This window comes from Oncorhynchus keta, chromosome 7, assembly GCF_023373465.1.
Source record: "Oncorhynchus keta strain PuntledgeMale-10-30-2019 chromosome 7, Oket_V2, whole genome shotgun sequence".
Lineage (NCBI taxonomy): Eukaryota > Metazoa > Chordata > Actinopteri > Salmoniformes > Salmonidae > Oncorhynchus > Oncorhynchus keta.
The window spans coordinates 22,625,093-22,652,924 of NC_068427.1; the positions used below are offsets into that span (position 1 = coordinate 22,625,093).

General features: G+C 42.6%; 1 protein-coding gene across 3 annotated transcripts; it reads left to right on the forward strand.

The window, feature by feature from the left end:
- The first annotated feature begins 3,266 nt into the window (after window positions 1-3,266).
- On the forward strand, window positions 3,267-27,832 carry tfg (trafficking from ER to golgi regulator). 3 transcript variants are annotated; one of them, XM_035773679.2, is made up of 8 exons: window positions 3,267-3,457; window positions 8,648-8,861; window positions 9,173-9,256; window positions 14,706-14,852; window positions 15,826-15,999; window positions 16,150-16,296; window positions 25,958-26,041; window positions 26,217-27,832. In XM_035773679.2, exons 2-8 carry the CDS (start codon window positions 8,678-8,680, stop codon window positions 26,624-26,626), a joined length of 1,230 nt encoding a protein of 409 aa, XP_035629572.1. In that variant the 5' UTR covers window positions 3,267-3,457; window positions 8,648-8,677; the 3' UTR covers window positions 26,627-27,832. The 3 variants fall into 3 exon arrangements, with proteins under 3 accessions (XP_035629572.1, XP_035629571.1, XP_035629570.1); XM_035773678.2 differs by having other exon boundaries at window positions 8,651-8,861; window positions 26,214-27,832; XM_035773677.2 differs by having other exon boundaries at window positions 3,268-3,457; window positions 26,214-27,832.

Sequence of the window (27,832 nt, forward strand, 5' to 3'; positions counted from 1 at the left end):
CTAGCCTGAGCTGTGCCAGCCAGCTAGCAGTTAGTATCAGAAACACTCTACTTAGTTTGACAAGCCTCAGAGATAGAACGAGAGAGACTGCAGCTTCCTCTGAGACCACAATGTTTACTGATACAGCTGTTAGTTGTGTGTGTATGAACCAGGCCCTTGTGTGAGACTGCAGCCGGAGGGAGGATCTCTCAACTGACTCTTTGTCTCAACAGAGGAGGAATGAGGGCTGAACAAGTTTGCTGCCATGGTATCAGTAAATGGACATCGGTTGACTAATCTGTCAAATATTGAAAGCACTATAAGGCATAGTACTATAAAGCACTATAAGGCATGGTACTATAAAGCACTATAAGGCATAGTACTATAAAGCACTATAAGGCATAGTACTATAAAGCACTATAAGGCATAGTACTATAAAGCACTATAAGGCATAGTACTATAAAGCACTATAAGGCATAGTACTATAAAGCACTATAAGGCATAGTACTATAAAGCACTATAAGGCATAGTACTATAAAGCACTATAAGGCATAGTACTATAAAGCACTATAAGGCATAGTACTATAAAGCACTATAAGGCATAGTACAATAAAGCACTATAAGGCATAGTACTATAAAGCACTATAAGGCATAGTACTATAAAGCACTATAAGGCATAGTACTATAAAGCACTATAAGGCATAGTACTATAAAGCACTATAAGGCATGGTACTATAAAGCACTATAAGGCATAGTACTATAAAGCACTATAAGGCATAGTACTATAAAGCACTATATATAAGGCATGGTACTATAAAGCACTATAAGGCATAGTACTATAAAGCACTATAAGGCATGGTACTATAAAGCACTATAAGGCATAGTACTATAAAGCACTATAAGGCATAGTACTATAAAGCACTATAAGGCATAGTACTATAAAGCACTATAAGGCATAGTACTATAAAGCACTATAAGGCATAGTACTATAAAGCACTATAAGGCATAGTACTATAAAGCACTATAAGGCATAGTACTATAAAGCACTATAAGGCATAGTACAATAAAGCACTATAAGGCATAGTACTATAAAGCACTATAAGGCATAGTACTATAAAGCACTATAAGGCATAGTACTATAAAGCACTATAAGGCATAGTACTATAAAGCACTATAAGGCATAGTACTATAAAGCACTATAAGGCATAGTACAATAAAGCACTATAAGGCATAGTACTATAAAGCACTATAAGGCATAGTACTATAAAGCACTATAAGGCATAGTACTATAAAGCACTATAAGGCATAGTACTATAAAGCACACAACTACTGTCCAAAGCTTGAGCTTGAGAGACATGAGATTCTGTGTTCCAATGGCAAAAAAATGATGCATTATCTCACTAAGTAGGCTTGAAAGGTTACACTGTGTCTTGACTGCTATCAAGGGGTTTGATTTGCCCCTGCCAAGTAATGTGCCCAAACTGTAATGTTCATCATTCATATACCTCTTAAATGACATGTATGCTTGACCCATTGCCCCATCAATTCATATGTTATTTTTTACCATCAATAAAAAGGGAAATTGAATCCTTGTTGTCTTGTGTCAAGATTGTTGTGCCTTTAGTTGTCTTGATTGTTACTGACCTTGTAATGTGCTTAATGAATTTATTACAGCTACATACGCTTAGTGATAAATAATGAATTCATTTTCAGTCCTGTGAAGTAGTACGGAAGGCAAATGATACCATTAAAAGTCAACTGTTTATGACAACACATTATACTGTATATAGTACAAGTCAAAAGTTTGGACAAACCTATTCATTCAGGGGGTTTTCTTTCTTTTTACTATTTTCTACATTTTAGAATAATAGCGAAGATATCAAAACTATGAAATAGCACATATGGAATCATGTAGAAACCAAAAAAAGTTTTAAGAGTCTTCAAAGTAGCTACCCTTTGCCTTAATGACAGCTTTGCACACTCTTGGCATTCTCTCAACCAGCTCCATAAGTTAGTCACCTGCAAGGCATTACATGGTGTACCTTGTTAAAAGTTCATTTGTGGGATTTCTTTCCTTCTTAATGCATTTGAGCCAATAAGTTGTGTTGTGACATGGTAAGGTGGTATACAGAAGATAGCCCTATTTGGTAAAAGACCAAGTCCGTATTATGGCAAGAACAGATCAAATAAGCAAAGAGAAACGACAGTCCATCATTACTTTAAGACATGAAGGTCAGTCAATCCGGAACATTTCTAGAACTTTGAAAATTACTTCAAGTGCAGTCACAAAAACTATCAAGCACTATGATGAAACTGGCTCTCATGAGGACCGCTGCAGGAAAGGAAAACAGAGTTACCTCTGCTGCAAAGGATACATTCATTAGAGTTAACTGAACCTCAGATTGCAGACCAATAAAATACTTCAAATAACAGACACATCTCAAAATCAACTGTTCAGAGGAGACTGCTTGAATCAGGCCTTCATGGTCCAAATTCTGCAAAGAAACCACTGCTAAAGGACACCAATAAGAAGAAGATACTTGCTTGGTAAAGAAACACGAGCAATAGACATTAGACCGGTGTAAATCGGTCCTTTGGTCTGATGACTACAAATTTGAGATTGTTGGTTCCAACCGCCATGTCTTTGTGAGTCACAGAGTAGGCGCCATCCCATCTGGTTTGCGCTTAGTGGGACTATCATTTGTTTTTCAACAGGACAATGACCCAACACACATCGCCAGGCTGTGTACGGGCTATTTGACCAAGAAGCAGAGTGATGGAGTGCTGACCTCAACCTAAATGAGATGGTTTGGAATGAGATGTACCATAAAGTGAACAAAAGCATCCAACAAATGCTCAGCATATGTGGAAACTCCTTCAAGACCGTTGGGAAAGAATTCCTCATGGAGCTGGTTTAGAGAATACCAAACGTGTGCAAAGCTGTCATCAAGGCAAAGGTTGGCTACTTTGTAGAATCTAAAATATTGTTTGATTTGGTTACTACATGATTCCATATTTGTTATTTCATAGTTTTGATGTCATCACTATTATTCTACAATGTAGAAAATAGTAAAATAAAGAAAACCCCTTGAATAAGTAGGTGTCCAAATGTTTTACTTGTACTGTGTGTCACTGCAACCTTTGAAATGAAAGGAACGACCTGCAAAACACAGTCCAGAGGAAATCAGTCACACAGAGACACACATTTATAACATACAACTCAATTTCTCAACCTGCGCCTATGCAGAAAAACATCTGCTGATTTCCCTCAAATGTCACTGTCAAACGTGTCAAACAGTCGAGCCGCTGCGACTGCGCCCTCCGCTGTATGCCACGTACAGGTCGACGTCGACAAGCGGACAGACTTCCTGATGTGAAGCTGGGTTTCTGTGTTTGCCAGCCCAGGTAACAGATTTTGCCTGACACGGTCTTGCCAGAACCACCGATACCACCGCGGGATCAAGACGTCCATTTACAGGTGGGATTCATATACTTGTTTTTTTATTTTAAATATTCCTAATATGTATGTTGACAACATGAATCAGATTCTAAACGTTAGCTATGCTAACGATTGATGCTAGCATCGGGGTTGTTGTTTTTATAGCCTAATTTATTTGATGGTAGAAGTGCAATGAAATTGTATTGCTACATGATATGATAGAAATACAATGAAATTGTGTGTTTGTGTTAAATTAAGTCGATGAATACGCTCGTTCTTTGACGCCGGTAAGAATGTTCAGTTTGGATAAATATTTTGCAGGAAGTCAACATTATAACCACGAATGGGAGTTTTGAATGGGTCTGTATTTGGCAGGGTTCTGCATCCTGTCAGTGACACAGGAAAATGGCCTGGTTATGTTTATGATACAACTTGGCTTGCATAACAGTTACTTTCCTTTCGACACGTATTAACGATACAATTAGTTAGCTATCTAGGTTATAAATATTGCCAGTACAACTGATTTTGATTTGGCAGTTCGTTGTGACGTCAATAAACTCGCTAAGTTAGCAAGCTAGCTATATTGAATCTCAGACAAGACTACAAACTGCAATCCTGAACCTCGCCCTTTCATTAACTAGTACTATAACTGAATGATTTATGTTACAAGCCGTATTATGTTGTCCTCGATAACATATATCTATTAGCTATCTAAGTCTATTTGTAGGTCATCTTAACTAACCTTGTTTGACACATTATTGTTGGTAATTTAATTTAGCTAGCTAGATACTGTACTGTTAGCTCTAGTTTGCTAGCCACTGCTGGCCAGACCAACAAGTTGTTGCAGTTCACGCGATTTGAAACTATTGTAACTATTTTCTCGATAGGCTCATTTTAGTGTGGACTGGATAGGGAATAGATTGTTTATCCTAATCTAATCTGTTCATCTGATTAGCTAGCTAGCCCGTATTTTATTCTAACGACATTAAACAGCAGTGTTCCATAATCTAATCTACACATTCTGGTAATTCCCTCTTTCAATGAAAGTTACAGTACTAGGCCTAGAGGCCAAAGTCTTGTTGAACCAGACTGACAGCTCAGGCTAGCTCTCAGGCTAGCTCAGGCTGTTGTACTTGAACCTTAGACTTTGGAAGCAGAGTGAAACTGTAAACTATATAGTAGCACTTGACCAATGTCGTAAAGGGCAGTGACGTGTCGTTTGCCATACAAAGGTAAAGATGAGTGAATCCAAGGTTGATTAATGATAACACCATTCTTCCATGGTCCAAGCACTTTGTCTGTATCTGAAGGATTTTTTAAAAATGTTGTGACGCTTAAGTTTTTCAATGGTTGTTTGTCGGTTTACTAATCATCTATATGACTGTAGTCCTTTAGTGTAGAGTGGCTTATTTGCATCATAGGCGCCTGTTATTGTTATGCCCTCCCTCTCTTTCCTTAACCCTAAAGGCACCAACGGAGGTCCTTTTTTTTTACCCCAAATTTGTAATGATAGACTGTCTTTTCAATCAAGCATTGACACTTTATTTTAATCACCTTTTGTAACACAAGTAAATGGTTTAAATTCCCCAAAATAAGCATATGTTTTTTTAATGTTCCCACATTTATAGCAGGGTGGGGCTTACTATATACTGGAAATCAGCACAATTCCTCTTGTGGCAAAATTATGAAAGTATGAACTGTCATTGAAAGTGCATGGTCACTAATCTGGTTTCCTTTTTATGCGAGTAAAGTACATGTTGGATAAAAAAATGTAATGACAGGCCTGATGTGGGATATTTTTGTGTTGATATCAGAGAAATGTCGGTCGAAATGCTTTAATTCTCAAGGATCGGCGTTCCGTCATCGGGACAGTTGTAAATCATGCAGCGCGTTATGTCAAGATTACAGATTTTATAGAAACAACACATGTCGGTACATATAAGTGTCTGATATCGGCTGAAAGCTTAAATTATTGTTAATATAACTGCACTGTCCAATTTGCAGCTATTACTGCAGGAAAAAATGCTATACTATTGTTTGAGGAGAGCTCCTAACAATAAAACACTTTTTTTCTCTCTTTGCGATAGGTTTGATAAATTCACCTCTGAGGGTGAAATGTGTACTTACATTCTGAAATCTTGCTCTGATTTATCATCCAAAGGGTCCCAGAGATAACATGAAGTGTCGTTTTGTTAGTTAAAATCATTTTTCATGTCCTAAAAAGATCCATATAGCATGCACGATCGATTTTGTATTTCCACTTGTTAAATTTTCGAAGAAATTAATCTGTGAAAATCTTACCCTAATCGTTGTTTCAACGAGTCAAATCACGTTTGTATCTATTCTTAAATAGTGGTGTATTATATCCTATAGGACACCATATTTAGTCTGAGAGCGATGCCTTCATGGCACGCCGATGACGCGGGCGGCCATCATTTGAACGACTTTCTTTGTCAAGTAAGCACCATTTGCGGTCAAACAGAATCATAAAACACGGGACGAGATGTTAAAAACTGTCCATTGTGGAATGCACTCACATGAGATTTGCCGTGATGTTGACAGAGTGTCATCGGAGGTTTATTTCTTAGACTGGGGTAAGATGTCAATTTTGGGACACATCCTCAGTAGTGTGCCTTCGAATCAGTGGGTGTTTCAGCCTTTAATCACTAAACACCCTCATTAAAGGTGGCCAGCTGTAAGTCGCTCTGGATAAGAGTGTCTGCTAAATGACTTACATTTAAATGTAATCAAGCCTTAGCTTGTGTCCCATGCCCAATTAAGATGTCCCACGGGACTATGCAAGGCAGGGGCGTCCTCTTCCCTGAGCCAGCCATACAGCTGACCGCATACCTCATATGCCCTCCTCAAGTTGGAGGGATCTGAATTGGGTTCTCAGGTGGGGGTGGGGGGGGGTCATGAAGTTATAGCCCAGCAAGGGTCCTTCCGTTTGATCCAGATCCACTGGCTGCCTCTTTCAGCTGCTTGAGAAACTGCTCTGACGGTCTGCCGCAGAGCCTGTCCATGGATTCCAAGTTCTTTCAGCAACCTGATGATGGAAGAAGCCACGAATCCTCTGCATCCCACTTCAACTGGCCAGACCTCTGCATTCCAGCCACGCTGAGTTGCGTCTGCTGCCAACTCTGTGTAACGCAGTTTCTTACGCTCGTAGGCCTCTTCAACAGAGTTTTCCCACGGGACTGTGAGCTCTATGATGTACACAGCCTTTCGTGAAGGGGACCAGAGTACCATGTCTAGCCAAAGGTTGGTAGAAGCAATCTCAGGTGGATCCAGAAACCATGTATATGTCGTAAAATGTAGCTACTAACCTTGTACAACAGCATGCCTTTTCATTTTGGACAAAAATGATAAGGATTTTGAGTTATGAAGTTATGAAAACTGGTTATTTTGCAAATGTTGAACTTATAATATGGATACTAATACTTGGAAAGCTAAATCAAAGTCCAAGTATACAGATTTGATGATATTCTTGCAAAAAAGATGAATATGAATGCAAATGTCTCCTTCACGATTTGCCCAAATGTACCTGGAGACTTCACACAGTCTTGTTGTTCACTCATTTTTCAAGTTATCCATCTGAAACTTTGCACATACACTGCTACCATCTTGTGGACACTATCAGAATTACAACCAGAGTAATGGTTATTACTTTGACCTTTTCTCTTGCATTTCAAAGATGGTGGTAGAAAAATACTTCATATTTTTTTACCCTTTGTATTTTCTTCTACCAGATGTATTGTTATATTCTCCTACATTCAATTCACTTTTCCACAAACTTCAGTGTTTCCTTTTAAAATGGTACCAAGAATATGCATATCCTTGCTTCATGGCCTGCGCTATAGACAGTTAGATTGGGGTATGTCATTTATTGGAAAAAAGGGGTCTATCCGTAAGAAGTTTTAACACGCTAATATTGATATAATCATATCGAAGTAAACTTGGATACACGCGATGACATCCTGTCTGCTACCCCTACGACATGTTGGGAAAGCATGCAGTTTATTAGACTACAGATGAAATAAGTTATGATGAACTTCACATGGTGGTGAAAGTGCAAGGTGATGAGTTTGACACTCCTTTCCAATAAATACTGAGTGTATTATTCTGATGACGTGATCATCGATACCTTGCTGCCGTTTGACGAATAAAACAATCTTGCTCTTTTATCCATTTTAATCTCATAATGTAGGCCATTCGTGTGCTATAGCCAACAGCGTGCAGATACAGTATCTGTATGCTGTTGGCTGGAGTGCATGTCCCAATAACAGAATGGGCACACGCGCTATATAATACAAATATCAATGTTAGAACCATCAGTAGAGTTAAAAATGGAACTTTATTTGGTACATGCCTATAACTATAAGAAATCTAAGAGGCGTTAAATCATCTACATCCAGCTCAAGGCTCCAGCTATGCATTTGGTTTGCTAACTTGTTAGCCAAGTGGCTGGATATCAAGCTTATTAGTTACAGCAGAGATATTCAAACCCTCCTGGATCAAGATCTCTGTTGCCTAAATTGTTTAGTGTCCCAAAAAAATAGAGCCTGTTGTGTGAACAATTGGTAATACCGTGTACACCGGTATGTACACCGGTATGGTACAGAGACTGGATACCGCCCATCCCTACTCCGTTCCCATTGCAACTGACAGATGACTCTCGACCTGAAATATAGATATTTAGCTTCCAGTCAATATCTCTAAGGGCCAAATCTGATTATATGAGAAATGTTTTTTGTCACAATATAGTTGACAAAGTCCCAAAATTTTAAGAGGGATAAAAAATAAGCCCTGTTGGCGCTATTAGGGTTAATGGTGATGGAATAAGACACCATAATCCAACTTCCATGATTCTCTGCTCTAGGTGTGTTAAATCTCTTATGCCCCCCCCCAGCCATGCTCTAGGTGTGTTAAATCTCTTATGCCCCCCCATGCTCTAGGTGTGTTAGCCATGCTCTAGGTGTGTTAAATCTCTTATGCCCCCAGCCATGCTCTAGGTGTGTTAAATCTCTTATGCCCCCCAGCCATGCTCTAGGTGTGTTAAATCTCTTATGCCCCCAGCCATGCTCTAGGTGTGTTAAATCTCTTATGCCCCCAGCCATGCTCTAGGTGTGTTAAACCTCTTATGCCCCCCCCAGCCATGCTCTAGGTGTGTTAAATCTCTTATGCGCCCCCAGCCATGCTCTAGGTGTGTTAAATCTCTTATGCCCCCAGCAGTGGGAGCAGTAGAGGGCGGACGGCACCATGAACGGACAGCTTGACCTGAGTGGCAAACTGATCATCAAGGCCCAGCTGGGCGATGACATCAGACGCATACCCATCCACAACGAGGACATCACCTATGACGAGCTGGTGCTGATGATGCAGCGCGTCTTCAGGGGCAAGCTGCAGAGCAACGATGAGGTCACCATCAAATACAAGGACGAAGGTAAGCTGTGCTGCTCTAGACCAGCACTGGATTAAGTTCTATTATCACCATTGTGTTAGCTAGATGTCATCTGACCCCTCAACATTTCGTTTCCTGCTGGTAATGGAAACAGAGGTTCTCTTTCAAACACTTGAGAATGCATCCCCCCTATCCTCCCCTTTTTACAGTAATCTTCAGCCATATTTGTAGAGGTTACACAGGTTTCACCTATTCAGCCATTTCAGAATAGCCATTATCTCAAGAAATGGTGGAAAAAAGGATTGGAATGTGACCTGATTCTGATGCTGTTCTCTGCTCTTTTCTTCCTGCAGATGATGACCTCATTACTATTTTCGACAGCTCGGATCTCTCCTTTGCCATCCAGTGCAGTAGGATACTGAAACTCACTCTGTTTGGTAAGATATCATCATACACATACATAACCATCCCTCCCTTTTTTAGTATAGCCCTATGTGCTGCTGTGCCAAGCACGCCCATCTTGTAATAATCAAACTTGATTTGTCCCGTTAGAAATGAAAGTAGGTTCATTCTGTTATTCTAGTCTTTATGGTACCGTAGTATAAAGAACTTCTTTCCTTTGTAGCAACTTGAATACTCACGCTGACTGTTCTGTTCCAACAGCCCCCCCCCTCTCCAATAGTTTTATGGTTCGTGTACATTAACATGCCACTGGGAGGCAGTCTAGTCTCATATTTTGACATTGAACCCGACACTCCTGCTTCGACCCCCTTGACACTCGTTCCCTCATGCTGGTATCGTCCCAAGGCCGCCATCGATGTGCTGCTGCTTGGGTCGTAGAGGCACCAAGCTATACTTGTGAAGTTGTCTGTTTTCACATGTCCCTCAGAGGTCAAGCTCCAGCTTGCGTTCCATGGTTGGGTGTCAACCTGTTTTAAGAGTGTGTTCTGCAGAGGATGATGGATGGATTGACGATTAGCTTGTGGTTTTTCAACAGAACACTGTAGGTCAAAGGGAGAGTTGAGTTATGCTGGCTTTACTGCTTTAGGCCTAATCATCATGATGCCCTCGTGTGTGTGAGAGACTTCAGGTGTGGTCTAGCTGTGGGTCCATTACACAGAATTGTACACTGGCCAGGTGTTATGGATCCACCTTTGTTTGACAGTGCAGATGTCAGATGTGTGTTACCGTTTACACACACCTCTGCTCCTGCTCATCTCCAATGCTGTCAGACCTCATTATGTTATTTCATGTGTTCTGCTCCCAATTATACTGCAGCACAGTGTCCCTGAACTGTCCCTGCTATTATTAGATGGATAGGGAGTGGCAGCAAAGACAGACAGAATGAAGGAAAAGAAAAATAAATGTTTGGGGATTTATTTTGTTGTCTTTACTATCATTAAATTGAAGACTTAGTTTTTATCAAAGATTCTCTGTAATTAGTATTACGCGATCAAACTGATTAATCATGTAACTGTAATTAACTAGGAAGTCGGGGCACCAAGGAAAATATTCAGATTACAAAGTTAAAATATCCCAATATAACCTTTCAGTTATTTTCATATCTGATCAATAGTCTTCTGATGAATTAATTATTTACTTTACCTCACGTTAGTCTCATTCCAAACGTCGTAAATTGTTGGTTATCTGCACGAACCCCGTCTTCACTGAGTCATCCATACATCAATTGTCTTAAATTATTTATTTATTTATTACTAAGTAATTCATAAACAAAACAAAGTAAGTATGGTTACAAGAAATGATAGGAGAATGTGGATGTTTCGGCGGTTGTCGTTATTCGCGTTAAATGATACCGAATTCCTAGCTGCAGACTAGTAATTAATATCAAAGACTTGTTCTTATTCTGTTGGTGTCGATAGTCTAAGAGTTTAACCACGTAGTATGGTTAAAAGATTCAGCAATGGTCTGCAACCTTTGTCCCCTCGTAATGGAGAAAAACATGGTCTACTTGAGGAATTCTCAAGATTGGGATTTTATTCGGAATTGCAGAAAAGGGGCTGTCCCAGGATGCCTGACCATAACTGGGCTCGTGGGCGGTCCTCTGATTTAGTTTAACTCAAAGGGAATTGGTGTTTACTTCATTAAACCATCCAAAATCACATTACACCATTTTACAAACAGTATCATACTCACTCATTCATCTTATACAACGATTAGATGTAAACCTCATATGAGGCTATTATATAAACAGCGTTATGGTTAATGTGGCCGCACCATCTCCCATGAGCTTCCCCAAGTTGTAACAAACGGACCAGTTCGTAGCTGGATTCTTCACCCATCTTTTATACCTTGTTATTCAGACCTCAAGTTCTGTGAGGTGGAAGAAATTCCTTTGTTCTCTATGAAGCTTCACTCTATCTCTATGCTGTGTGGCCATGAGGCAGGGTCTTCCCTAGGAATTTACGACCTCACTGACCACAGCAGCCTGGTTGAAGGAGCAGAGAGCGGGGAATGGTGCTCGTTGTACCCAAAGAGGGCAACGTCATGACAATTAATTTTTTTACTCCATCCGGAGACCCAGAGCGTCAGCATGCGCCACATTCGTGACTGCACATGGATCCCATATTTCCAGATGTGTGCCAGGATTGGAAGCAGGAGGGAAGAGTGGGATCCTCCCGGTGGGCTGTGTCTCTACAGGATCTTCTCCTGACCCCCTGGGTCTCTGCTAAATGTTACACACAAACACACGGGGTTCTGGGATTCTGTCTGTAGAATTCCACTAATGTTAAGGGAATTCTAAAAGGATTTTCACTCTCCTATGTGAGATTTGGTGGTCTCCTGTAGTGTTGGACAGTGCTTTTCTCTCTGTCCAGGTGTTGAGTCATCTCAAATGACACCCTGTTTCCCATATAAATAGTTATAATCATTTGGTGGGTGCTTATAATTGCCCTATTTCTCACATGTACACGTGTGTATTAATAGGCATGTGTTACTTAGAACAATTTATTTGCGTATCCCACTCCCTGAGAAACCCTCGGAGAGTGGGCTCACGGCCAGGATCTGACATTATCAACGGCAACCCTGGAGAAATTAGTGTTAATTGCCTTGCTCAAGGGCTCATTGACCGAATGTTTGAAAATGTTTCACCTTGTTCCCTCAGGGATTTGAATTAGTGACCCTTCGGTTACTGTCCTAACTCTAACCTCTAGGCTACCTGCCACCCATATCGTGCACTACTTCTGAACAGAGCTACAGCCTTCGTCTGGTTTGGGTCATATGGGGTTGTGTGTCAAACCAGAGTTCTATGTGGGGCTGATTGTTCCCCTGCTGGTACCAACTGACCATGTCCCATGATATCGCTGGAGGTGAAAGAAACACACACCTGTTTAGCTGAAGTGTTGGCTAACGGAGTAGAACACTTGGAAAGGAAAAGGAGAGCTGCACACTCTGGGAGCTCGGATGCAATAATTTAATAACCAGCGTTTCAACAGACAAGCTGTCTTCATCAGGGTCGACACGTTGGTGGTTTGGTTATTAAATGATTGCATCTGAGCTCCTAGAGTATGCGGCTCTCCTTTTCTTTTCCATGATATCCCTGGACCATATTCTCTGTCCTCTGTGCCCCTATAACTCTCTCTCACCCCCATTCAGCCCCCTGTACCACATTGTCCCTGTGAGGTTCCTGTGTGCTGATTTAGCACCTCTGGCCTTCTAGAGATGAGGCTCATATGAGGGACGGACGCCCTCTTCTGTTGAATTATAACCCTTATTGTAATTGTCTGCTCAGTCCATCCCCGTCCAGGCAGTGCTGATGAGGATTGTGGTGCTATGGCAGCCTGTCTGCAGCCTGTGAGGCCTCTAGAGCAGCACTGGGACTCATTGAGATGATACATGGTTCCTCTAGTCTCACAGGCCCAGATGTATGCTGTGGTCTTTAGACAGGGATCCATCTAGGGCTGGGCAGTACAGGCTAAAAAAGATATTATCTTCTCAAACTTAAGGCAGATTCACAATATATACAGTGCATTTGGAAAGTATTCAGACCCCTTGACTTTTTCCACATTTTGATAGGTTACAGCCTTCTAAAATTCAATTGTTATTTTATCAATATAAAATGAAGAATTTGCATGCCAGTGAGATGGAAACCTAGCTGATTACAATAAAATCATGTCTAAGAGTTTGTTTCCAAATGACCGATTCTATTGGACCATACCTCCAAATGCAAATAGTGAGTTTAAACTGCTTGTTGTCAGAGGAAGAAGTTGTTGTGAGTGGCAGGGTGAGGGGCTTGGTGTCAGTGTGCGGTTGGGAAGGTGCACAAGGAGACAGAACGCTCAACCTAGATTCTTGTGATACAGGCATGTGGAACATGCCTGTATCATGTTCTAAATAACATACATTCATATTAATTTGATATCGCCCAGCCCTATATCCCATCACTAGGCACATGGCCAACACACACACACACACACACACACACACACACACACACACACACACACACACACACACAGTTAAACGTTCTGTCTCATTCACTCTAACACACCCACACAGAGCTAACAGCATAACAGACCCAGTGAGCAGCAGAACTGTACTCACACATCTTCAAGGCCCAGACTGTAGCCACTGTCAGCACTGTTCATCACTCTTGTCATGCATAGTAGCCTTTGTTTATTTTTCCTAGATGATTTAATTGCCATATCCTGTATATCACTACAGCATGCTGCCCGTTAACAGTATTACCTGGCTCCTCTCCTCTCTGGAAAAGAGCTCTTGAATAACCTAGTACTTCCTAGTACGTTGCCATTTAACCCACTCTCATTGACCATGACCTGGATGGATCTGTCTGGCCTAACCATATCTGACCTCATGTCGACATCAGAGTAGTTAATTTATGAGTTTGCTTAAGAACACAGGGTATATATTACAGATAGATGGTGCTAACAGCTGTTATATAGTTGTTATTTCATGGAGACATGACTCCACATTTTCTGTGCTATGTACTTTGACCTCTGACCCAGTGTGGTGGTAGTGGAACCAGGGGTCTACTAGTCCTCTCTAAGACTGCAGGTGTCTGGGGCTCTATGTCCAAGAAACGTCCCTAGTGTCTGTCTGCAGTCTACCCCCTTGTGACCCGCCACTAACAGGACAGGTGCACGGCATAAACACACACATAAATAACAGAATACATGGACCGTTATGTGAGAGATTGTGTTGCTGAGGGCTGGTGTGTCCAAACCGCAGGATTCCTCACTGGCAAGAAGCTACAGATCTCTCCCACGCTTGGGAGTCTGTGATCACAAAGACACTGGGAATCCCCCACCACACACACACACACACACACCTGCAGGCATGCTGACTTATCAGACTGCAAATGTCTGCGTGTAACAGAAGTAATGTGTTTACTAAAGACAATGACAGCCTACATTTGATTTTAACGGGACAGGGTTTATGAGAGGTGGGGGGGACCAGTAATAATATAATAGTAATAATGGTTGTTGGTTTGTTCGGGTGCCATGTTGTTCCTGGCTCCATAGCTGAACATCACAGTCTGTTAATCCTACTTACCCTGAACAGGCCTGCTGCTCGGTTCCTAGCTCGTTTGATCTGGTCTGGACCCCAACCCCTGGTCTGGTTTAATCTAGTTTGGTCTGGAATTGACTTGACTCACGCAGGACCATAAATGTACAGACCTCAAGACTCATCTGTTACAGTGATCAGGAGGGCTGTCTGGGGGAGATTACTCCATCACTGTCTTCCATGGCTCTGGAGTGCTGTAGTGTGGATGGAGAGAGATGGAAGTGGGGCCCCCTCCTTCACCCTCACCTCCTTCTCCCACATCTTGAAGTTCCATACCGAGGCGCCACATTCAGTATTTGAAATGTATTGACGTTGAAATTTCATCTCACTCTCTCCCCCCGATAGTGAATGGTCAGCCGAGACCTCTGGAGTCCAGTCAGGTGAAGTATCTGCGCAGGGAGCTCATTGAGCTCAGGAACAAAGTCAACAGTCTTCTGGACAGCCTCGAGCCCCCCTCAGAACCTGGCCTGGCTGCATCGGTACCAGACCGGGGTAGGTACACACATGCACACCCATATCTGTTTGCTAGTGTGACGTGTGATTTACATCATTTAATGTAATAGAGACATGCACACATCTAGCATATTTGTTATAACTTTATGAAATACCAACAGCTACAGGCTGGTTGTTTTTATCAGTTCATTCATTTCTCTCTGAAACAAATGGTTTGTTCTCCTTCCAAAACATCTTTCACTTCTAATCCAGTGGCCCAATCACATTCCACACCTGCCCCATGTTTTTAAATATTTTTTAACTTAGGCAAGTCATTTAAGAACAAATTCTTATTTACAATGACGGCCAACCAAAAGGCCTCCTGCGAGGATGGGGGCTGGGATTAAAAATAAAATATAAATATAGGACCAAACACACATCACGACAAGAGACAACACTACATAAAGAGAGACCTAAGATGACAACACAGCATGGCAGCAACACAACATGACAACGCAGCATGGCAGCAACACAAAACATGGTACAAACATTATTGGGAAAAGACAACAGCACAAAAGGCAAGAAGGTAGAGACCACAATACATCACGCAAAGCAGCCACAACTGTCAGTAAGAGTGTCCATGACTGAGTCTTTATGCCAGGGGCAGTTTTCCAGGATGCCTTGCATCAGCGTTGTTAACTTGCTGGCGGACGGCAACAGGTGGATTTGTTTATCCGAGGCGTAGTGGAGAGAAGTGTGTAAAAGTGTTTTTTTATTTTTTACAGGGTGTTTCCTTTGTGGTAACATCCTTAACCCAGGGTTAGGATAATACACCCATTAAAGCCCCACTTACGCAGTGTTTTGACTGTTCAATGATTAACGATCATTGAACTATTTATGAACAACTCTCTGCCTCAAACAGAGGTGTGTGTGCTTCTCTAGCATCTTTGTCCATGTCTTTTTTGTGATTGTGTGTTGACATGTGTCGCTCTCTCCTTTTCTCTCTCCACTACCTTCCACTCCCTCTCTCCAGACTTGGTGGATAGACATGAGGGGAGGGCGGTGGCAGCAGCAGAGGCAGCAATGAAGCAGGCCCCGGTCCCAGTCAGCGCGGCCAGCATGTCAGCCTTCGACCCCCTGAAGAACCAGGGAGAGGTCAGCAAGAACGTCATCTCTGCCTTCGGCCTGAGTGAGGACCAGGTCCCAGGTAATTCCATCGTTGCCTTGCTATTTATTTTTTTCCCCTCTTTGTTTGTACTTTCTATGCAGTCTTCTGACTACATTGTTGTCACACACCTTACCCTCACTCTCCATCCTGTTTTATTTTTCACATACCCTTTCGCTATCTCTTATCTAGCCCCCCCAGGTGTCTTGGCTGAGGAGCGGTCAGGTACTCCAGACAGCATTGCCTCATCCTCGTCTGCCGCCCCCCAGCCCGGGGTACCCCCCCAGCCACAGGCCCCCTATGCAGGGGTACAGCAGGGACCCCCAGCGGCCATGGACGGTTAGGAACACATACAAAACACACACATTCTAAATGACCATGAAACTCGCATGCAGACACACCACAGCTCTGCATGAGTGAATATATGTAGGAAACGGTGTGATCTGAGGAACTGTGCAGTAGGAGAGTACAACACTTGTGGTGTCTGTAAATAAAGTGGGTTTAATGGCTGTTTATGTCCCAGGAAACGCATCACAAAACCATGACAACTTAAGTGAGTGTGTGGGGGGGTAATAGCTGTTTATGACCTCTGAGAGGGAGAGATTATCAGTGTGGGTGGTTTAGCACCTCCAAATACCTGGGGTCCACTGAGACTCCTAAAAAGTGTGTGCGTCCGTTGACTCTGTTGCTTTGTCCTGTCAAAACAACAGGAGAATGAATTTGGCCCAAGAGCTACCCCATTTCAGTTTGTGCTTTAAACTGATCCTAGACCTGTGCATTGCCTAAGGGCAGCCTTGACCCAGTCAGTGTGTTGTGGAAAACCCTTCTCTTGCGGGGCAGCATTGGACCGTTCTGCCCCAGTAGAGTTGTCACTACTCCCAGTCACTATCACCACTGTTGTTTTTTGCTCTATTTTCACCTCATCACTACAGACATTTATAACTTTATGGGTGAGTCAGTTTCACAATGGTTTAACCCAGATGTTCACTGCTCGGGCTTGTCTACAACCACAAACAGGAGGAATAGATTGCCCTACTTGTATTCATTGTTTGTCAAGCTGTTGGAATGAAGTGGAACTGCCATCTTGGTAGGGGATGTAATGCCATTGATGCAGCAGAACTCTATCTGACTTGGTGATGGCTAGATGCTGCACTTGGATTGGCCAGTTCCCCAGTCCTGAATCCGGGACAGTATATCTTTTTTTACACTCTGCATGCTGTGATTTAGTGGATGATGTCTCTATCTGCACTCCACCATGAACATCATGTAGTTCTTGGAAAATGGGATGTCCGCAGTCTCTGGCCCCTCTAACGGAGGGATGCATGAGCGAGGGATCAGATCAGACCGAGGTGGGGAAATTAAAAACAAGCAGTCATCCCTCTGTCGTCTCTAGTTGCGAGCTACTTTGGGGTGGTGTTTTTAGGGGGAAATGGTTTTTGGTGTTAATCTTCTCGTCCAGACCTTCCCTGAGCTTTTCCTCTAGGACCTACTGGCTATTCCCATAATGGTGTTATGGAATCAACACAGAGGTGTGCTCTGCTGGCGAGTTAACTCTCTTACCAGATGACTAGGTGCATGTGTCCTAGGGTTTGGCATCTCAGTATATGAGATGGACAGAAACGGGAAGGGAGGGGACAGGGGAAAATGTTGCGAGTCAGTTTTCTTATTTAGTGAGTTCGTTATTTTGGATGTGATGTTTTGTCATTGGAATGCACTTAAAAAAATTAAATGTTTATGTTGTGGCTCTCCGTAGCCTCCATCTCTGGAGACGTATCCGTTTTCACCCCAAAAAGACCCACAAGCAGCACGCAGACAACCACAGCTGGAACACACATATCCACACGGTAGGCTCGTTGAGCTGTGACTCAGAGGAACCATACCAGCACCTCCAAACCACACCTGGAACACAGACTGCGGTTCCACATGGTCACGGTTTGACAGTGTTCCCCAGAACAGTGGTTTTGGCTCGGTCAGTGTTCAGGCTTCTCCAAGGGGTTGGGGTTGAGTTTAGCAGAGCCAAGACACCCACAAGAGTCTTAAGTTACACAGTCATTCATCCTTAGTTCTTACTTCTACAACTCAGTGATTCTCTATAAATGCCAGACCCTTGTGCTTTGTGCTGGTCACTTTTAGTTTGTCCATCAATGACCGCATGGTCATATAATGGTCATTGGCAGTTATTAGGTTCAGTGTGACCTCGCTTACCATGTGGTTGGCTGTCCTTTCAGATGTTGAGTCCAACCCTGTCATGGCAGGGTATCTTCTGGACGTCGTCATGGGTTCATCCTCCTATTTTCTTCGCTGTGCTTGTCCCTCCACCCGGTTCTCCCAGACTCTGGGCTGCAGCTGGTGGGCAGACGGCTGCGTCAGGCTGCATCTTCACCAATCCCAATACTTCAATGGTGTGCCTGACGATAATTTGATCCCCAAACGTTCCCTAAATTCAACACCGTCTCTGCCCCTCTGTCTCCCCTGAGTGCCTGGGTTATAGATGAACAAAGTCAACACAACACAATGGAGACCGATTTGTATTGTTGACCAGGAATAGTCTCAAAGGAACAGTGCACTTCTACCAACATGTTGGGAATGAACACGTTGATTTAAGGGTGTGGTGCATTGGGAATATGCACAGAGGAGACTTCTTCAGAAAGTCATCGTGGACACATCATGTGCTTTGAGGGTAGATTGCCAGATAGCTCCCCCTCTTTCTCTGACAACACATGGTTGGTTTGTGTATACAAGCAAACATGGCACTAACAAGATCCATAAGCAGGATATGTATAGTGGCTCTCTTTCATATCAGACTATGATCAACCATAGAGGGAGGAGTGTTCTCTGGTTGAGAGGGCAACCAACAGAGTTCTAGCACACCTGTTCACCCACCTCAGTAAAGACGGTGACCCTTGTCAGACTACCAATATCATTTTTTCCTTTTTAAAAACATCCCCAGAAGTCTAAAACTACAGTCAAGCAATGGCATTCCAGAGAATGATTTTTCCAGCTGTGTTCTGTTCAGTTGAAGGAATACATGTGCAGGCAGCCGGTCTCTCTCCATAGAGACCCAGTGATTTCTCTTTCCTTTGGGATTTAAATGTACTGAGCAGAGATCAGAGATGAAGTCCTCTGGCCAATGAGGCCTGACGGCAGCACCATCCGTCTCTCCATCACATTATGTAATATGCATGATGGATAGCAGACAGGAGACCAAAACAATCAACCCACACATTGTCATTCTCACTAGAGCACCATTGTGCTCACATTACAGGGGTTGACAGTGGGGTTACAGCTGTTGTCCCCCTTCATTATATGCTCATTAACCTGTGAACCTTAGACTGACTGTCCTGTTGTAACTGAACTGTTGACATTCTCCATAGATGTTGTCTCAGAGCAATATATCTGGTTTCATCATTTAGGTGGCTTTTCACAATTTGCATCATGTTATAATTGAGGGAAAAGCAATGGTGGAGGAATAAAACATGGTTCATTCATCTGGTCCAGACCTGGGAAAAATAAACACCGAAAGTATCCTGAACAAAAATATAAACGCAACATTTTTACATATTGGTTTCATGAGCTGAAATAATAGATCCCCAAATGTTTCATATCCACAAACCTTTTCTCTCACATTGTGGGTACACATTTTTTTACAACCCTGTTAGTGAGCATTTCTACTTTGCCAAGATAATCCACCCACCAGCCACGTGTGGCATATCAAAAAGCTGATTTAAACCGCATGATAATTACTAGGGATGCACCGATATAACATTTTTGGCCATACTGATATTTTCCTTGCTAAAAAAAAACAATATCAATATTACATTTTTTCTCCTTTTTAAGCATTCTAGTATAGTTAAACACACACACACACACACGGACGCAGTGGTCTAAGGCACTGCATCTCAGAGCATGAGGTCACTACAGTCCCTGGTTTGAATCCAGGTTGTATCACATCCGACTGTGATTGGGAGTCCCATAAGGCAGCGCACAATTGGCCCAGCGTTGTCTGGGGTAGGTCGTCATTGTAAATAATAATTTGTTCTTAACTGACTTGCCTAGTTAAAGGTTGCACACACCCCACTGACAAATTTATTTTGTTGGCATTTGTCACCATTACCAGTAAAATATAATCAAAATCTATTTCTTTCACTTACTTGCTGTTTTGTTTATCATTAGTTTAATTCTCAACCAGGATTTCATCATACATGTCAAGCAGTGAAGTTTCAGCTCTGTCCGCGGCCTCTCTTCCTTGGTGCGCACTGTCACTGTTCCAGCTGTGCATGTAACATGTCATGTAAACCCTGTTTCTTGTCTGCATCGATGTAGCGGCCCTTGTACCTAGCATCGAGCATGGTGGCGACACAGTAAAGTGGTAGAGAGAGAATGCCACTGAATCGCTTGTTCACAGCCTCGAGTACTTTTTGTACGTTTTAATCTTAGGGCTAGGCGTCCAGTAAAACTGGACAACGCACAATTCAAATAAATAATCATAAATATTATGTATATTTACCATTTAGGTAAATATAAGTGTCTTATATCGGTTGAAAGCGTAAATTCTTGTTAATCTAACTGCACTGTCTGATTTACAGTAGCTATTACAGCAAAAGCATGCCATGCGATTGTTTGAGGACGGTGCCCCACATCAACATATTTTTCAACCCGCACAGGTTTCATAAATTCACAAATCGAGATTTAAATATTCACTTACGTTTGAAAATTTCTCTGATTTGTTATCCAAAGTGTTCCAGCTATAACATGTAGTGTAGTTTTGTTAGATAAAATCCTGTTTTATATCCCAAAAAGTCAGTTTATTTGGCGCCATCGATTTTGAGTAATCCACTTGTTCAGCAAGTCAAAATACATTTCTATTTACTCCTCAGATACCCAAAATGTAATCGAACTAAAATATTTCTTATGGAAAGAAGTATATTCAATAGGAAACCGATTTTAGCAGGTGCGTCCTTTCTTCATGGCGCAAGCAAACATGAATTTCCAAGACTGGGTCCCTGTACTAAAACTGATATTTCTTCTTCGTTTTTGAAGTTACAAGCCAGAAACCTTGAACATAGACTACTGACACGCTGTGGAAGCCATAGGAATTGCATCCAGGGAGCTAATTTCCAGTATGCCTTTATACTTTCCATTGGAAGAGCATGGTCTCAAAAAAATCCAGTTGGTTTTTCTTTGGATTTTTGTCCTTAACCTTTCTACAAATTTTAGTGTTTTTTCTAATGCTACCAATTATATGCATCTCCTGGCTTCAGGGCCTGAGCATCAGGTAGTTTACTTCTGGCACGTCATTCAGACAGGAAGTGGAGAGAAATAGGGGCCTAGCCCTATTAACCCCACGGTCTGTCAGCAGTTTTGTTGAGCGGGCGTTTCAGTGACATGACAGAGGGTATCACGTCTGCTGCAGATGCAGTTGATTAGCTTATTTCTCCAGTAAGTTCTTAGACTGGCGCTAGTAGTGTGTTCATGTTTCAATCATGTTCTCAAATGCCATTGATATGGCAGCAGCGGTATGATAACCAGCATGTTCTTGAGCAATACGGCTTTCCTCCGTTGGAAATCCTCGTCGACCCAGAGTGCTGTCAGACTCCGCATGCTCATGGGGCTGACATCGCTGGTCCAAATGTCAGTCATGAAGCTAATAACAGTGATGCTCGTGGATGTGTTTCAACAATACTGTGTAACTCTGGTAGAACCACATCTGAAAAATAGCGGCTACTTTGTAGCGTGTACCGGTGCTCGACCAGTCGGCAAAAGCCAACATCATCCACGACAGAGAACGGAGGATAGTCTTGGGCAATGATTTCCATTATCTTGCCGTTAATGGATTTTGCCTTTGTCTTGCTGAAATGTTCTTATTATTTCAAATGACTGCTCGACTTGTTTAGTTGGAAGTGTAGCGCTTAGTATTTTTCTGCTTTTGTTCTGTGTTACGCTGCATTTTTCATGGTGTCATTACAACATCTACCTACGTTATATAGGTATGCACGTCATCTACCTACGTTATATAGGTATGCACGTCGTCTACCTACGTTATATAGGTATGCACGTCGTCTACCTACGTTATATAGGTATGCACGTCGTCTACCTACGTTATATAGGTATGCACGTCGTCTACCTACGTTATATAGGTATGCACGTCGTCTACCTACGTTATATAGGTATGCACGTCGTCTACCTACGTTATATAGGTATGCACGTCGTCTACCTACGTTATATAGGTATGCACGTCGTCTACCTACGTTATATAGGTATGCACGTCGTCTACCTACGTTATATAGGTATGCACGTCGTCTACCTACGTTATATAGGTATGCACGTCGTCTACCTACGTTATATAGGTATGCACGTCGTCTACCTACGTTATATAGGTATGCACGTCGTCTACCTACGTTATATAGGTATGCACGTCGTCTACCTACGTTATATAGGTATGCACGTCGTCTACCTACGTTATATAGGTATGCACGTCGTCTACCTACGTTATATAGGTATGCACGTCGTCTACCTACGTTATATAGGTATGCACGTCGTCTACCTACGTTATATAGGTATGCACGTCGTCTACCTACGTTATATAGGTATGCACGTCGTCTACCTACGTTATATAGGTATGCACTTCAGCTTTGACATCGGTTTTGCACATCAGCGTTAAACTAGACGTCGGGCCAATGTTGGCCTTATTTTGCGAATATCGTCTGATTCCGAGATATTGTACATCTCTAATCATTACACAGGGGCTCCTTGTGCTGGGGACAAAGGCCACAATAAAATGTGCAGTTTTGTCACACAACACAATTCCACAGATGTCTCAAGGGAGTGTGCAATTGTCATTGTCTGACAGCTGATGCTTAAAGTTAGAGGGATTAAAACTAAATACATGCTCTTCAACTGATCGCTGCCCGCACCCCGCCAGCCCGTCTAGCTTCACTACTCTGGATGGTTCTGACTTAGAATATGTGGAAAACTACAAATACCTAGGTGTCTGGTTAGACTGTAAACTCTCCTTCCAGACTCACACTGAGCGTCTCCAATCCAAAATTAAATCTAGAATCGGCTTCCTATTTCACAAAGCATCCTTCACTCATGCTGCCAAACATAACCTCGTAAAACTGACCATCCTACCGGTCCTTGACTTCGGCGACGTCATTTACAAAATAGCCTCTACTCTACTTAACCAATTTGGATGTAGTCTATCACAGTGCCATTCATTTTGTCACCAAAGCCCCATATACTACCCACCACTGCAACCTGTATGCTGTCATTGGCTGGCCTTAACTCCATACTCGTCGCCAAACCCACTGGCTCCAGGTCATCTAAGTCTTATCTCAGCTCACTGGTCACCATAGCAGCACCCACCCGTAGCACGCTCTCCAGCAGGTATATTTCACTGGTCACCCCCAAAGCCAACTCCTCTTTGGCCACCTTTCCTTCCCGTTCTCTGCTGCCAATGACTGGAACTAATTGCAAAAATCACTGAAACTGGAGACTTATCTTCCTCACTAACTTTAAGCATCAGCTGTCAGAGCAGCTCACAGATCATTGTACCTGTAAATTGCCCATCTGTAAATAGCCCACCCAACTACCTCATCCCCATACTGTAGTTTTACTCTACATCCCAGATGTGCAGATGCTATCACCCCAGTGTTTTAATTACTAAATTGTTATTATTTCAAAACTGGCCTATTTATTGCTTTACCTCTCTAATCTTACTTCATTTGCACACACTGTATATAGACTTTTATATTGTGTTATTGACTGTATGTTTGTTTATCCCATATGTAACTCTGTCACACTGCTTTGCTCTATCTTGGCACGGTCACAGTTGTAAATGAGAATCTTTCTCACCTGGCCTACCTGGTTAAATAAAGGTGTGGTGGTTGTGCACGTGTGCATTATGCACAGGAGATGTGTTGCATGAGGCAAATGGTGGTCACGAGATACTGACTGGTTTTCTGATCCACCCCCTTACTTTTTAACATTTATTTTTATATAGGTATCTGTGACCAACAGATGCATATCTGTATTTCCAGCCATGAGAAATCCATAGATTAATGCCTCGTGAATTTATTTCAATTGACTGCTTTCATAAATCTTTGAAATTGTTGCATATTACGTTTATTTTTGTTCAGTGTTGTAATACAATGCATTAACAGAAATGATTGTAACCAGATGACAGGGATTAACGGTACATTTACTACAGGTAAAATTGATGAAAAAACAAACAATCAAAGGGCAGACAATTCCCACATTGAATTGCAAAAAGATTTTGTCAGGAGACGGCTGAGAGTCTCTCTCCAGAATCACCACCACACCTTGTCTCAACGTTTAAAAGTTATACTCAAGACACATCTTCACACACGGTTTCCATGCTTTTCACTGACAGCTGCAATTGAATAATCAGCTAGGCTTTCTGCCACGCGCGCCGCCTTTTGAAAGACTTAATTTCTCTCCTGTTCTATTGGTTTTCATATCAACTTTCTTTCGTTGTCCAGGAGCCGAAGACACAATCCTAGTCATATCAACCCATCCTAGTTGTTGCATCTTTAGGTTCCCCCTTTAAGGTTCTAACAGATTTTCATCTGTCATATAATGCTGGCATCAGGTGCAGTGTTTTAGAATGGTGTTTTCCTGCTAATTTTGTTTTGGCAAATGTTTGAAAATGTTTTATTGTCTGCTTCATTACAGGAGTGTCATGTTCTGTTAAGATGCATTACCATAATGTAAATGTGGTTTCTGTCATTCTGAACACTGTTAGTGGACACTAATGGGTTACTCACCCAGTGCATATGGGTCTGGTACATTTCTCAAATGGACAGTAAATTGAAATCTTCCAGAACATGTTGTCAGGCACCACTTTTTCTTTCTTTTTTAATGGAAACTTGGTGTGGTGGTTGTGAGAGCTGGGCAATACGGAAGAAAGAAAAAAAAACATAAATTGACAGAATTCTAACAATGTATTGAATGAAAAATATTCATATTACCCCTTTAAAACTACTACTTTAAAAGGTGTAGCCACCAATCGTCCCATCAACAATCACTGATATTAGTACACTTACTTCCTTTCAAAATTCACCATTTTATTTTAGGACATTATTGGTTATTTATCGGAATGAACAAGTGTGTTTCTGTGCAAATTTTAGTTGTATCTTTCTGGCACGATCACATAAATGACTGCTTCATTAGCCTACTGATAGCCTAGCACCAATCTCCAGGCCCTATTTCCCCCACAAAGGAGTTCCATAGGGCTCTGTTACGAGCCCTTTCTAAGAGTGGAAAATCAACGCTCCGCTTTAACTGGCACATGAAAAACCAGTGAACCGTAAACCAGCCTTCTCTCATTATCCTTTTACTCTGTGTTTTTAATACTTCGTCGCCCTACTTTACACGCCAGGGGCTCTGGGAGTGCGGTACAGGCCTTGTAAAGGGAATACACTGGTGGCCAACTACATGTTTGCTGAACATGGTGAGACTCATTGGAAAACTTTAGTTGGCCAACAGTTTCAGTGTTTTGCGAGTGTAGTTTGCTTTTTATTTTCAGACTCTCTTAAACTCACTCCTCAGTCCACGTTATTAAGGGGACATGCAATTCTAGAGTTGTTTTTTTAAAACACGGACTACACACACAGTTAGACGTGAGGTCATGGCTAATAAAAGCTGGGAGGAAAGTGGCTGTCCACTGACGCAGACCTGTTTAGACAGACGACACTCGCTTTGACCCAATACACACGGGTCTATCCAAATGTGTGTATGTAAGAGCGAGCAAGGGAGCAAAGTTTTTGTGTTTAGCTTAGATCTGTACAGCTGACTGTGATGTGCCATAGAGCGTTGTCTCGGTGCAGGGCTTGAAGGAACCAATCCTTTTTTAATTCTAGTTGTTGGAGCTGTTTGCACTAAGCCCATCCTGTCCGATTCTAGCCGTGTGTTTTTTGTTTCGTTTTTTTTCTCCCTTCCCCAGCAATCATACTGATGTCTTTCTTTCTTCCTTCTCCAGGTCAGATGTACCAGTACCAGGCCCCAGGTGGATACCCACCCCAGCAGCCAGCACCACAGCAGCAGTATGGCATGCAGTACCCTGGTAAGACACACTCATTCCTCATCACACTTTCCTTTAGAAAAGGGCCAAGAAGGACAGGCTAATCTTGTAACAATGGCCCAGAGCTTCACACAAATGATGCTATGAATGAGAAATGGATCACAACTAAAAGTTATACTCTACTTCTCTCCCAAACTCTGTCTCGCTCTCTCAGCAGGATACACCCCCCAGCCCGGGGCCCCGCAACCTGGCGGCCCTCAGCCCCAACAGCAGCAAACTTTCCAGAACTACCCTGCCCCCACCTCCCAGGCCCCCGCGCCTGGCCAGACCCCAGCCCCCGGCTTCCAGGGAGGCCAACAGCAGGCTCCTCCACCTCAGGGTGCACAGCAGTACCCCCCAGGGGTCTTCCCTCCCCAAAACTACACCTCCCAGGCCAACCAGCCTGCCAACTACAGCCTGCCCCCAGGCTCCCAGCCCCAGCCTGGCCAGGGTTACCAGCCCCGTCCCGGCTACACCCCTCCCCCCGGTAGCAACGTCACCCCCCCTCCCGGGGTGTCAAACCCCTACGCCCGCAACCGGCCCCCCTTCGGCTCGGGTTACGCCCAGCCTGGTCCCGGGTACCGGTAAGAGGGGAGGGAACGGGGAATGTTATCCACCCACCCCTCCCCTGCGTGTCCTGGCTGTTAGGCTGGGGTTCGGTAAACATGGTCTGCTAATCTGTCCATCCCTCTCAGTCCTCAGATATTGAGTTTATATCCCAAACAAGCTACAAACCCTCAGTCTGATCGTCTGTTTGTATTCCGTCTCGCCCCTTCACCCCTCTCTCTCTCTCACACACACACACACACACACACACACACACACACACAGATACCGATGTGTTATGGCCCTGCTGTATGACACACAATGTACTCTAATAGAGCTGGGACGATAAACCAAAAATTATCAACACCGATCACACTGACCATTTATCGAGGACATTTTACTGATATCAATAACCACAAGTAGCCTATACTAGAGAAATGTGAAGTTTGGAATGAATTAAGTTTGCTAATATGGGCTATTGCCAACATTACTTTTGATAGTTCCAACATTTTAAAGTTGTAGTAGTAGTTCTAAGGGTAAAATACAGAAGTAGGCTTACCGGTGCACATTAATGTTCTAAACTTAGCATTCTATTAATCGTTATGGTGATAATTCAGTCATTTACCGTAATCTGGATTTGTGTCCATATCGCCCAGCTCTAGGCCCCACCCTCACTCTCCAGCCCTGTGTGTCTGTCATTGTGAACATGTAGTCAGTCTATAAGTACACTCACCTGGAAAGACCAAAACGGGCTGGTGTATGAAAGCTGTTTAAATTCTTTTACATATTTTATTTTGCTAGTCTGACATCTGTAATGCATACATGCATCTGTATACGCTGGTCAACAGAGGACGTTGATTCGTATTACATTTAACAGGTTTGGGATAGACAGTAGTTTGCGGAAGCGCGTCTACAGATGAGAGACTAGTGAAAGTGTTCAACTTTTTTTTTTTTTTATATATATAATTTGTTTTCCTCACCGCCATGTTGGTATTATGACTGGTATTGTGTCATGGAATCTGCCCGTTGGTTGAGAACACTAACTGTGTGTTGAATTATGGGAGGAGTAGTTTTGATCCTCCAGAAGAATCCTACCATGTTTAGCCTCTTAAATCACCTCATTGTTTATTGCTCTTTATTTTCCTCACTGGTTTGTACTAATATCAATCAGAAATTCCACCTTGAAGTGACATTTAGTTTGTATGGACTAGCATTTTCTCTGGAACCTAATAAAGGCTTTGAAACCCA

Bases quoted from the DNA above. Each gene is read 5' to 3' on its own strand.
- tfg (XM_035773678.2), top strand. From the start codon at position 8,678: ATGAACGGACAGCTTGACCTGAGTGGCAAACTGATCATCAAGGCCCAG. The intron at 8,862-9,172 runs GTAAGCTGTGCT...TTCTTCCTGCAG, and splicing joins CATCAAATACAAGGACGAAG to ATGATGACCTCATTACTATT. The intron at 14,853-15,825 runs GTAGGTACACAC...CCCTCTCTCCAG, and splicing joins TGCATCGGTACCAGACCGGG to ACTTGGTGGATAGACATGAG.